The sequence below is a fragment of the Lynx rufus genome, unplaced genomic scaffold (assembly GCF_022079265.1).
Source record: "Lynx rufus isolate CCGP_SWC_20201006 ecotype Redwood Valley unplaced genomic scaffold, mLynRuf1.p SCAF_4, whole genome shotgun sequence".
Classification (NCBI taxonomy): Eukaryota; Metazoa; Chordata; class Mammalia; order Carnivora; family Felidae; genus Lynx; species Lynx rufus.
Genome location: NW_025814856.1, coordinates 50,164,040 through 50,177,039, shown reverse-complemented (window position 1 = coordinate 50,177,039; position 13,000 = coordinate 50,164,040). Strand labels below are relative to the sequence as shown.

At 51.4% G+C, this 13,000-nt stretch overlaps 1 protein-coding gene across 1 annotated transcript; it reads right to left on the bottom strand.

Annotated features, from left to right (window-relative positions):
• Positions 1-412: 412 nt before the first annotated feature.
• On the bottom strand, positions 413-12,602 carry CAV3 (caveolin 3). Its single transcript, XM_047097662.1, has 2 exons — positions 12,483-12,602; positions 413-754 (listed from the first exon to the last, which is right to left on the bottom strand). The coding sequence occupies exons 1-2, from the start codon at positions 12,594-12,596 to the stop codon at positions 413-415; spliced, it is 456 nt and encodes a 151-aa protein (XP_046953618.1). The 5' UTR covers positions 12,597-12,602.
• Between the last annotated feature and the right edge of the window lie 398 nt (positions 12,603-13,000).

Here is a 13,000-nt window from a genome sequence, read left to right as displayed (position 1 = left end):
CCACCCTCCTAATGCCAAGAGTCACCGGTAGCCTCCCTGGGCGGCGTGCATCAACAGGTTGACTCCGGGTGGGAACGGAGTGCTGGTTTATGCTGTTACAGTCCGAGTGAATGCAAAGACTTGCACAGTAGCTGCCTCTTAGCAAATTACCTTTCCTCGTGCCCGGTCACAGGGGCATCGAGGCGGGGCAGGGGTGGGGGGCAGAGCGAAGGGCCACTGTGCTTCTGTGGCGGGGCTGTCTTTTCTTTCTGGCTTCCCTACACGGTGTGCTCCCATCTTGGGGTGGGAGTTGGGGGGGGGGGAATAGCAGTCCCTAAAGAGAGCTCGCCGGCAGGCCCATGGAGAAGTACGGTGGGGCCAGCCTCCCCTGACTCTCCCTGCTGCCCGGCCACCCCTACCGCCCCGCCTGGCCTCACACTTCCTTCCGCAGCATCACCTTGATGTTGCTGCAGATCTGGCCCAGGGCGGCAAAGAGCGGGTTGCAGAAGGTACGGATGCAGAGGGAGTAGATGTGGCTGATGCACTGGATCTCGATCAGGTAGCTCTTGATGCACGGCACCACCGCCCAGATGTGGCAGAAGGAGATGCAGGCGAACAGGAAGCCCCAGAGCAGGGCCAGCGGGACTCCCAGCAGCGTGGACAGCAGGCGGTAGCACCAGTACTTGGAGACAGTGAAGGTGGTGTAGCTCACCTTCCACACTCCGTCGAAGCTGTAGGTGCCCACGGGCTCCGCGATCACGTCTTCAAAATCCACCTGCAGGGGCGGGAGGGGCAACCCTTGGGTCACAGCGTCCACCCACTCCTCGGGCTTTGGGGTGCCAGCCTCAGGACCCTCTGGAGGGCTTGTCGCACCTGATGGCTGGGCCCCACCGCTGGGCCTTCTGACCCGCACAGCCGGGGCAGGGCCTGAGACTGCATTTCCAGCGAGCCCCCCGGTGCTGCCGGTGCTTCCCTAGAGCAGTGAGACACAGGGGCTGGTCCAGCCCCCTCATTTCACAGGTGGATACGCAGGCCCTTGGGGAATTAAGTGACTTGCTTAAAGCCATCAGTAATGCAGGTGCAGACCTAGAGGTGTGGTTCTCAAATTCTGATATTTTATGATCCTAGAGAGTTGGACAGTCCTAGTCATCCTGGGGGTAAAGAGGACACATCCAGCCAGGCCAATACTTGAAGGTAGCCAGGTGGAGGCAGGGGCATGGGCTGGAACAGCATGTTGGGTGGGGCTAGGACCTAACCAGATAGACAGTGTGTGCCCTCAGGGTGATGCAGGTGCTTCTGTAAGGCCGAGGGCAAGCCCGGAGTGGCCAGAGTGGGGCTGGAGAGGCCTGGAGGGACAGTCACTCTGTGATAAACAGTCTCTGAAGGCTTTTTTGCACAGGGACTGGCTTAGCCAGATCTGAGTTAATTTTTTTTTAATTGAAGTATAATTGATACATAATATTATATTAGTTTCAACATAATGATTCAGTATTTTGATGTATTGGGAAATGATCACCACAGTAAGTGTAGTTAACATCTGTCACCATACATGGGTACAAATTTGTGTGTGTGACAAGAACTTTTAAGATCTACTCAGCACCTTTTGTATGTGCAGCACAGTATTGTTAGGTACAGTCACCATACATCCCCGTGACTTACTTATTTTATAAGTGGAGGTTTGTTCTTCTGGACCCCCTTCACTCGCCACCTACCCCTGCCTCTGGCAACCATCAGTCTGTTCTCTGTTCTCTGATCTGAATTTTGAGCAGCTTGTTGGGCCAGTGGTGGTTGGGAGAGAGGATGTAGGTGGGGTCCAGCAGGGAACTGTCGCAATATTCCAGGTGAGACCTGATGACAGGCTGTTTTGGGGTGATGGTGGGGGGCCAGAGAGAGGCAAACAGGTCTGAGAGCTATTTTAGGATGTGGCATGTGGCAAAGTGAGGGCCATGTCGTCCTGGCTAGCAAAGGTGTCTGCAGGCCTGAAGCACCTTGTGCAGCAGACAGGTGCTTCCCTCACTCTAGTCCTGTGGCAACCTCAGACTTTCCTAAGTCTGGCAGCTGGGAGGAGCATGGGCGCTCAGAGAATCTGGTTCACACATTCCACTGAAATGGTGACTGAGGCCCCATTTGGGAAGTGGGAAAAAATAATCAGTAAACCTGGGGGAAAAAACATTGTACTTTCAGCCAAGTCATTTAACTAACCTTTCTTGAGTCCCTGCTATGCATTGAAGACCATCATAGCTTCTTTCTCGCATGTGATGTCCTTTAGCGTCACTAAGCCTTAGCTGTCGTGTCTGTAAAATGGGCCATCTTCCATGTTCCTGGGCTACTTTAATAAAAGTTGGTTGAATGAATGCTCAAACTAATCAGACTAATGGTGGAGGGGACACGTGTGGGGGCTGGTGGGGGCAGAGCTCCAACATCATTCTTCCAGGGTCAACCCTTTCCCCACTTTTGCTGGAGGAAGGGGGTCCTCTCATCTAGGCATGAGATTCAAAGTCTTTTCGTTATAAAATTACATAGCCACATTGCAGAAGATTCAGGCAACAGCAGAAAGAAAACAAAAGCACCTCCAATTTGTATTTCCCTAGTACTAACGATGTCATTGCTTTAGTACTTTCCTTTCCAGGGTAACTTTTTGGGGGAGGGGTTGGACATATCCATGTTGCACGTACAATGGTGGGTCCTGTTTTTCTCACGTGACTAGATTCTGAGTTCCTGTGCCATGCCTCAGATCCCCCTGGAGACATCGGAGGATGAGGCCCCACCCAGGGGATGGTATGTTTATGGAGAACAGAGTGGATGTGCTGATATTTCAGGCTACAGGTGATGCGGAAAGCTGACTCAGGGAGTCAGTAGGGCCTTCCAGGACGCCCCCCACCCCCACCTCCCTAAGTCTCAGCCTCCAGCTTTCTCTTCTGGGGTTTCAGCAGAGGTCATTTGTGGCCCCCTGGGTGAAAGGGCAGGGCTGGCAGGAAGAATACAAATATGGTCCTCATCTTCTCAGAAAGATCGCACTTATTCCTGGAGGGCTCCCAGGAGGTGGTGGCTGTCTGGGACTTTGGTGGACTGTGGGATTTGGAGGCAGAGATGGAAAAGTGGTGTGCTGGATATGCGGAAAACAAGGCCCAAGTTGGTTGGGGAACATCTTATGGCTTTAGACAGTGGATGGAAAGGGCTGACATCTTCTACATCTGGCTTATATGGGGGCAAAGATTCAGAGTTGCTGTTTCTTGGGAGAGCTTTCAAATCTTTTAACAAAAATTTTTTTTTATTCTTTTTTTTTTTTTTTTTTTGAGAGACAGAAACAGAGCATAAGCAGGGGAAGGGCAGAGAGAAGCGGAGACACAGAATCCAAAGTAGGCTCCAGGCTCTGAGCTGTCAACACAGAGTCCGATGTGGGGCCTGAACCCACAACCCATGAGATCATGACCTGAGCCAAAGTCAGATGCTCAACTGACTGAGCCACCCAGGCGCCCCAGAGAGCTTTCAAATCTGAGAAGATGGGGAGGATAGGTCTGGGAGAACCATTCCAGCCCTGACCTGGGGACACCCATAATGATTACGGAGGTGCAGTTAGATCCCTGGGGCCTGGATCCTGGATTGAGGAGTTCTGACCTCTGCAGCCTGCCCCTCCTCCATCATGGCCGTGCCTCAGCCTGACGCCTCTTAGCACCCTGGCTGGCTTCTGGAGCATAGTGCAGCCCCAGCACCTTTGCCAGCAGAAGGAGACATTAGGGCGGAGACATGCCTCCCTGCCTTTGTCCCAGCAGGCACTTCCTCCTTCCTGCCCTTTCCCACTCAGTGCCTGTGGCCTCCCCTGCCCTTCTTGTGGCTGTTCCATAGGATGGTGTACCCCTGACTCATGGATTTCCCAGGCCTGCCTCCTCACCTCACAGGAAGCCACACAGCCCAGAGGTGGGAGGGAGCAGGGCCCAGACTGAATCAGGTGTCCTGATTCTAATCTAAGCTCTGCATACTGCCCCAGCTGGGGCCAGACCCCAAGGTGGATTCTCACTGTGGAGCATCTGAGGTCTGGTCCTTGTCGACCAGAGAGACCTGCCCCATGGCAGAGCTCCCAGCCCCTTATTTAAAGCCAGCCACCCACCCTGCTCCTCTGTAGCCCAGCCTGTCTTGTTGGTCTAGTCCAGCGTATTCCGCCTTTCAACACCTTTGAGTATTTGTGTCTGGCCTTTAAGAGGCTGAAGAGTGGAAAAGAACCCTGTCTGAAGTCACGCTGCTGAGGCTGGAGTCTAGGTCTGCTACTAACTGGCTCTGTCACCTTCAGCAAGTGTCTGAGCTTTTCTGTGCCTCAGTTTCCTGGATTCATCTCATAAAGTTTGTTGGAGGATTAAATAAGACATCTAAATACTCAGAAAACTTCCTGGCACAGAATACCTGGTTCATAACTGTTAGCTCATGTTGGTTGTTACGGAGTGCTTGCTTCGGGAGGATGTTCGAGCCCCAAAGGTGGCTTTGCACCCCAGGGCAGGTGCCACTCTGATGAGTGACTTTGGTAGATGACTTACCTCTTTGAGCTTCACTCCCTCAACTGCAAAAATGCATTTGCTATGTCTTACAATCTTGTTATGAGGAATAGAAATAATTTATCACCAATCCATCCATTTGTTCCCCACCATCTAGTCACCTACCTATCTCCCATCCATCCATCCATCCATCCATTGATCCATGGATCTCCCCATCCATTCACAGACACCCATGCCTGTCCCCCATCCCAACACATACTTATTCAGCACCCACTTTGTGCTAGGCATACCACCTCTTGGGCAACGCTCAGCCCAATCCCTAGCACGTGGTAGGTGCTCAGTGAAGGTAATTATTTGTTCAATTGTTCTGAAGTTCCTATGCAAATATATCTCAGAAAATCTGTTGACACCCCAGATCCTAAGTATAGTAACTCTCCAGCCTACCTAGTCATAAATGTGTGTGTGTGTGTGTGTGCGTGTGCGTGTGCACGCATAATTCTGCCTCTTTTCCCTCATTTGCTGTTTACGGTAGTAATCTTACTCCCAGGGACCTCTCTGTTGCGTCGTTTAATTATTATTACTTTGCAGAAGACATTGATGCTGACGTTTGAATTATTGCCCATGACGCCTTCGGGCACTGAGCATGGGACGACTGCTCCGTTTTCTGGGAATCAGAAAATGTGTTATCAGAGGGATGGGCTGTGCTGTCAGGCCCAGCTGTTTGAGCACTGGGCCAGCTTTGTCCACAGCACCTACTTTGGGGAGGTATTTATAAGACCCGGCTCAGGCAGGGCTAGGCAGTCATGCCAGTGTATCAGAAGCACACAGTGACTTCGTTTCTTAATTCCTTTCTAAAGCGGAGAGGAGATGGCTTTTTCTGGGAAGGTGGTTGGGTGTGGGCTGGATCCATCAAAAGAGCCTCAGGGCTTGGTGTGCAGCTGGAGGGAAGGGCAAAGGGTGGGAAGGGTGAATGTAGCTGCTCGTTCAGTTGGTGTCCCCTTCTCTGGCGTATTTATTTTTGGAACAGCAAGAGGGCCAGTTGATTAATCGGAACCAGCCAACGTGGCCCCCGCTGTCTCCCAAGAGGGCGGGGAAGGTGCAAGACAGCAGGTCCAGGCATTGCCGGAGGATTCGGGGAAGGCCAGCAGCCACCCCCTGTCAAAAATACCTCCCCAGATTCCTGTATGACTCAGTCCTTGGGCATCCGGGGCCCTGGACAATGCAACGTTTATTTATTTTTGAGAAGAGAGAGACAGAGTGGGGGAGGAGAGAGAAAGAGGGAGACACAGAATCTGAAACAGGCTCCAGGCTCTGAGCTGTCAGCACAGAGCCCGACACGGGGCTGGAACTCACTGACCCCAAGATCATGACCTGAGCCAAAGTCGGACGCTCAACCGACTGAGCTACCCAGGTGCCCTGGCCCTGGACAATTCAGATAGAGTATCTGTGGGCAGGAAAATCGCTCTAGGCAGGGGGATAGACATCTGGTTCCAGTCTCCACTTGACCACTGAGTTACTGTATGGCTTTGGGCATGGTACTTTCCCTCTCTGGGCCTCCGGTTTTTGTTTTTGTTTTTGTTTTTTTTTAAACTCTACACCAGGAGGATTGGGCCAAGATTCCTAGTGACTCAGAGTTAGATTTGGAGTCCGAACACCCAAGGGGGAGGCTTAGTTTTGCTGGGTCTTCCTTTTCCTGCCCATTGCCTTGCTGCCTAAAGGGCGGTCCATGGCCAGTGACCCTCTTCTCAACAAGGTATGTATAGAAGTTGAGAGTAAGCATTTAAAAACAGTCACAGAAATTTGAGCCAGTAATTTTAGGTCTGTTAAGTCTAAAGATAATAAAAATTGGGGCTTACACTGGAGATGCCCGTTTTTCATTTCACCTCCCTGGTCATACATTTTTGTTGAATTTTACAAAAGTATTGGTGTACCACAGATTGAGATTATAATGATAAAAACTGGCCCTTCAGCTGGATAATTTGAGAAGCATTGGCGTATACAGTAGGAAGCTAAAAGTAGGTGTTAGCTGTAAAACAGCTGAAAAATGGCAAAGTTTTGCTTCTTGGGTTGTAAGTGGTAATAACAATAGAATTGTGTACAGTCTGGGATAACCAGTGCACTGCTCCCAATTTGGCCCTTGTAGGTGTTGGTTTCTGGCCATGTATCTTATATTTAGTGTTCTGTCCACCTTTGGTGGGTGGTTAACCAGTCTCCAAAGATGACCCCCAGTTAGTCATGGCCCTGAAGGTTTGTGCCCTTGCCTCTTCTCATCCCACACTGAATGTGGGCTTGCCCCGTGACTTGCTTTCATCACTAGAATGCAGTAGAAGGGTCGATGTGCCAGGTCTGGAACTAAGCCTTACAAAGGCCTGGAAGTCTCTTCCTTGGGGAGCCTCGAGCCGCCAAATTAAAAGTCTGGTTTTATGCCCTGATGTAGAGACTGGTGGAGTTAGAAGTCCATTACTTTACCTTGCTCTAGAATCTGGGGGAGATGCCACATGAGGGAGAGACCCGGCCAGCCCAGCATCCCAGCTTAGCCCTGCCTTTCGTCCATCCCCGCCAAGGCACCAAGCATAGGAGTGAGCCGTCATGGGTGTTCCAGCTCAGCAGAGGTCCTCGGTGGCTGCCGCTGCCTGAGAGGCCACCAGTGAGAGCATTGGAACTGCCCAGCTGAGTCTAGTCAACCCACAGAACTGTGGGAGACCATCACTTGGTTGTGGCTTTATACCACTGAGTTTTGGGATGATTTGTTACACAGCGATAGATAACTTATACAGCGTGTCTCTAAGGAAAGCTGGATTCCAGGTTTATTTTCTACCGGACAAGAGAGACCTGTTTGTACTTGAAAGTGCAAAACATTCACCAGCCATGCTGAATAAAAATTTCTGATGGCAGAGCCCAGAAATGTGCATTTTAACCAGGTCCCCAAGAAAGAGGATGCCATTTTGAAAAACTAGATCAGTTAATACCTAGGAGTCCCCATAACACTAAATTGTAAATACTTCATTGTGAGTTCATGCAATGTAGCCCTTTCTAGAGGTACTTGACGGAGGGTAAGACCAATAAGGAATGACTGGCCAGCTCTTCTGTCTCCCTTCTTCCTTTTCTTTCTTCTTTCACACGCAACATCCTTGTCCACCCACATCCTTGTTGATGTTGTGGCTTTTGCTTATTTTGTTCCCTTTTCTTCAAAAGCCTTATTTTCCCTTTGCACATTTTCATTTTTTTCCCATTTGTACATGCACCTGGGCTACCACCTCCCCGTGAAGGTGGCTCCTGATTTTCCCAGACGAGAGTAAAATCTTCCTCCCTAAACCCCGTGACACTTCATCGGGCACTTATTTATGGCATTTAGCACCTTCTCCCAGATATTCTCATGATTTTAGTCTCATCCTGTCTGTTGGGTTGGAGTCTTCTCCAGAGAAAGTACCAGGTCAGTTTCATCTTTCTGCAGCAGAATGTCCAGATGGGCCCCAAATGGGAGCAGGGTTCACAGAGCTGGTGGCTACTGGGTCTTCTGGTTGTTTGTTAGCCTGAGCTGATAGGCACAGGGTGTGGTTTGTGTGTGTGTGTGTTTTCCCAAGGGAGAAGGGTGTTTAGCGGCAGATGTCAGTTGCAGGTGGAGTGGGAACAAGTAGGATGGGCTGGGGTCAGGTCTGTCCCCCTGTTTGACCTTGAGTGGCCGAGGGGAGAGCAGTTGAAGACTGAGGCTGAAGAGGCTGTGTGATGCTTTGGGCTCAAGCATTCCTTCCTGCCTAAGGGTGTGAGTGCCTCAGTGCGGGTTAGGGAGACGGCCCTGAGCCCTCTCAGAAATAACTCAGAGGCCTTTGTGCTGGGACTGAGGTCCTGCAGGAATGCATGGAAAGAGGGCTGGAGGTTTACAACATGGGTCTAAAGGGAACAGTGGAGAACCCTGGGGACTGTTGCTGTACATTAACACCCCCCTCAGCCTGGCATGGGGGGTTTATGCGCTGTGGGTCTGTCTGGCTCATCCCCAACTCCTCTGAGCACAGGACTTGGTGCATAGCAGGCGCTCAGTAAAGATTCGTGGAAGCGGTACTCTGTGAGTGGCGGTGACGTGGAGGGCGGGGCGGAGGGAACTGCGTGTGTTCATCCCAGGTCCTTAGCTCTAATCCCCATGAGCCTTTGCCCAAGACCTAGCCCTGGACCTTGGGGACCACAGTTCAAGTCTGTTAGGCTGGACAAGGCTCTCCCTCTGCATCTGGCACTCATTTTCCAGCCCAGGTTCAAGGGCAGTACCAGGCCTTACTCAGAGAAGTTTGGGGAAGTTTTGACTCTGGATAAAGTCAAACAGAGTGCCTCCCATCTGCTGGGGGTCCAATCCACATCACCATGGGTCTGTCTCCTGCTCTGCATCCTGTATGAAACCTCAGCAGCTGTTTGCAGAGGGAACAGGTCTTTCTCTTCTCCACCCAGCGTGTGTCTACACCAAGATTCAGGCCAGAGAGGGAAAGGGATTTCCCTGGAGTCACACAGCAAGCTAGTGTCAGGCCTGGGACTAGAACTTGGGTCTCTGTAGCTCAGTCTTATTCTAGGATCTTACTGTGTCTCCCATCCTAGGCCATGAGGAGCCTATTAGTCCTCATGACCACCCTGACAGGCCCCTCCTGAGCCTTCATCTCAGCCTCTGCCTTGTTTCTCTTTCTCTCCGTCTCTCTTGCCTCCTCACTTCCTTTTCCTTCCTCCTCCCTCCTTCTTGTCTTTTGCCAAAGAAGCCGAGATGCCCCAGGCTCCTGTTCAGACAGACTGGCCAGGCCACCTCCCCCCCAGCCCCCCCACCCCCCGCCAATTCCTGGCCAGCTCTCCTGTCTCCCTTCTTCCTTTTCTTTCTTTTTTCACAGACCATACACAAACCTGAAGTCTACTTCAACCTGTTTGTGCTATTTATCCAACTCCGTTTTATGATCCTCATCCTGAATTTCAAAACTTTTTCATTTCTCAGTTATTAAAAACAGAATAACTCCCCAAGCCAGGGAGCGTCCAATAAATATACCAAATAATAATCTCCTCTTGACAAGATTATTTGCAGGGCCTTTTAAAAGCTTAGCCTTTGAGGGCTGTTTTCTGGGGTTCAGGAGAGACAGGTCTCAGCCCCAGGGGAGAGTTGTGTAAACAGCCATGTCTGTATGGCTGCCCCCATCCCTCACTGAGATTATAACCTGGGCCTGGAGCCTGGAGCCCGTTCACTCCAGGCTCAGTAGGGCCTGAGAGCCTCTCTACACTTGTCACCTGTTGTGGGTCTCTTTCAGAAGCCACGTTCTCCCTTGGGGTTCTCTTCTCCACCCCAGCAGCCGCCTAGGGACCGCCAGGGGGGAACCTGGTTGTAAAAGCTGGCCCATGGCTTCGCTGTCCCGTCCTGCAAGCTCTTCCAGGCTCCAACTCCGCTCACACTTGTCACACCCTTGCTGCACACCAGTTACTGTGTTAGGCACTTTCAAATCCTTTATTTTCATTACTCCTCACATTATACTTTTATTGCACAGGGCTGCTCTGAGAGTCCTTTACCCGGTGGAGTAAATGATATTATGCTCATTTTACAGAGGAAAACTCAGGTTCTGAAAACCTAGGTGACTTGCCCAGGGTCACTGCTTTGAGGTAGAAGAGAGTGAATTTGAAAGCAGGTCTGTTAAAGCCGAGTTTGGGACTATGTCCTCCAGACTGCACTGCACAAACCACGATGAATACTGTTTTACATGCGTATAGTAATTTCCCCTTTGTAGCTCTTCTCACTGTGCCATAATTACCCTATTTCTGCCACTAATGATACAGATAAACACAGTCACAGCATAAGATGAGCTATTACGGAGAAGTGACTTGAGGGAAGCGTGGGCATGGAGGAGGGAGTTACTGACTGCCTGGGGGAGCTGAGGCAGTCTTCCTCGAGGAGGTGACCTTTGAGCTGGGTCTTCAAAGCTGAGTAGGGCATTCACCCCAGGGAAGAAGGGGGTGGGGGTTGCTCCTGGTACAGACACAGGAGTATGTTCTGGTTGGTATGGCCAGCTCCTGGCTTGAGGGCTGGAAGGTGGAAGAAGGTTGCGGTCGGATTGAGTTGGGGCTTGAAAGCCATGGCCGAGAAGTTAGACTTTATCCAGCATGGGAGGTATTCCTCCAGAAGAAGATAACGCAGGGGCTGTGTTTCAGAGCAAGCCCAGAGCCATGCTGTCTAATGCAGCGGTCACGAGTTTTGAGCACTTGACCTATGACCAGGGCAACAGAAGAATTCTAAATCTTGTTTCATTTTAGTTCAAACGTGAGAAGTGATACTTAATTCTGAGATTGGAAAACTTTTTAAAATCTTTGGAACAATTTGGGTGTGTTGAATTGATTTCAGCCGCGCAGTTTATGAGATCTAAATACAGGACAAGGATTTCTGATAAAGTTGGAATCTGAACTGATATGCAATGTAAGGGAAGGATACATGGTAGACTTCAAAGATGAACAAAGACTGTATAATAGTACGTTGATAATTGTTTTTTATATCAATTACATGTTGAAGTGATACTATTTTGGAAATATTAGGTTAAATAGAAAAATATCATGAAAATTAATTTCATCTGCTTGTTTTTTCTCCTTTAAGGGGCGCCTGGGTGGCTCAGTCGGTTAAGCGACCGACTTCGGCTCAGGTCATGATCTCGCGGTCCGTGAGTTCGAGCCCCGCGTCGGGCTCTGTGCTGACAGCTCAGAGCCTGGAGCCTGTTTCAGATTCTGTGTCTCCCTCTCTCTGACCCTCCCCCATTCATGCTCTGTCTCTCTCTGTCTCAAAAATAAATAAACATTAAAAAAAATTTTTTTTTAAAATAAAATCATGGCGCTGGGGTGGCTCAGTCATTTAAGCATCTGACTTCTGCTCAGGTCACAATCTCACAAGTTTGTGGGTTCGAGCCCCGTCTGGCTCTGTGCTGACAGCTCGGAGCCTGAGGTCTGCTTTGGATTCTGTGTTTCTCTCTCTTTCTGCCCCTCCCCTGCTTGTGCTCTGTCTGTCTGTTTCTCTCTCTCAAAATAAATAAATGTTAAAAATTTGTTTTTGAAAAAATAAAAATCACGGCTACTAGAAAAATGTAAAATGTAAATGTAAAATGACATCTGGTGATTGTATGATGGGTTGCATTACATTTCTATTGGACAGGGCTGATCTGTGATTCTGATGCATTTAGTTGGACTCTGGAGGCCCCAGGCACCTGCCCTTTTAAAAGCCCTTCCAGTGACTCTGATGCCAGTGGTTGGCCACCCTGCTTCCAGGAATTCTGCTGTAGGAAGATCCCCGTGGCTACCAACTGGAGGTTAGAGGGAGGGTGTGGGCCTGAAGGCAGTCAGGCTGCTGGGGGCATCCAGATGAGGAAAGGGGCTGACTCAGGCAGTGGCTGTTGGGGAGACTCCCCAAAGGCCCGGTAACCACCCTCCGAGTGGTCCTTTCCAGGGGCCTGGGTGCGTCTGAGAGGCCTCTGCCCTGGCCTGGCCGCAGGACCTGGCATGAGCACTGGGCACAGCCCCCACACCATGGGCTGTGGACATGGGGTAGTACTCTGGGGAGATGAGTGCCCCCACGAGTGGCTGCCAGCCCTGCTGGAAGCCACCTTTTGGGGATTAACCCCACGCCCACCATGGAGACCGCAGACATGACCCCTGGCGTGAGAAAGAGCCCAAGTCGGCCACCCGCTGCTCTCCATCCTGGGACAAGGGCCAGGCGCTAATGGGAAGAAGCTCAGAGGAGTAGGGAGGCACTCTGGTCTGTGACTTGTCTCCCGCCCTGGGCAACACCTGCGTCACGTTTGTGCGGCTGAGGTCCTGCTCTTGTTTATGCTAAATGTTCCTTGGGGGGTGTACATGCTGGCTTTTGAGGGAGGATTTGGAGAAGACAGAGGAACAGGGCCTCTTGTCGGGGAAGCCGGCTGTGTGTGGAACAGAGCTCTCCCCCGTCCCCCGTCCCCCGTCCAAACATTCTGCAGACCCGACACCCTCCTGGCGGTGGCACCCAGGCAGGCCCGCCGATCCTACCTTCACTATGTCCTCGTTAATGTTCTTGGGGTCTCGGTTCACCAGGTCGATCTCCTTGCAGTGGATGTCCTTGACAATCTGGGCCTCCAGGTCTGTGTGCTCTTCGGCCATCATCGCGGAGCTGGGGGACCGCAGGAGGAGGTCTGAGCCGTGTGGCCAGCGGGGCTGAAAAGACTTGGGGCAGGGACACGGTTTGGTGTCCCCAGACTTGTGCCCCTGCCGGCTCAACAGGCCCCACCCAGCATGCCAGCTGACAGCTGTCCCACATAACTTCAGCCTGCCTTTCGCTAAAGCCTCCGTGGCAGGCCTCCAAGCTAAAATTAAGACTGGAGCTCTGCTGGAAGGCCCAGCACTCCCTACAGGGACTGCCGAGGGTGCAGGGCCTCACCCGAGAGAGCAGAGGCTCTGGCATCTGTGGGCCATGGGGCAGCTCGGCGGTTGGAGTGGGTCCTAGAATTCGCACGGCTGCCATCAGCATTTGGGCTTCTCTGGGAGGGGGTGGGGTTGGTCCTCAGCTC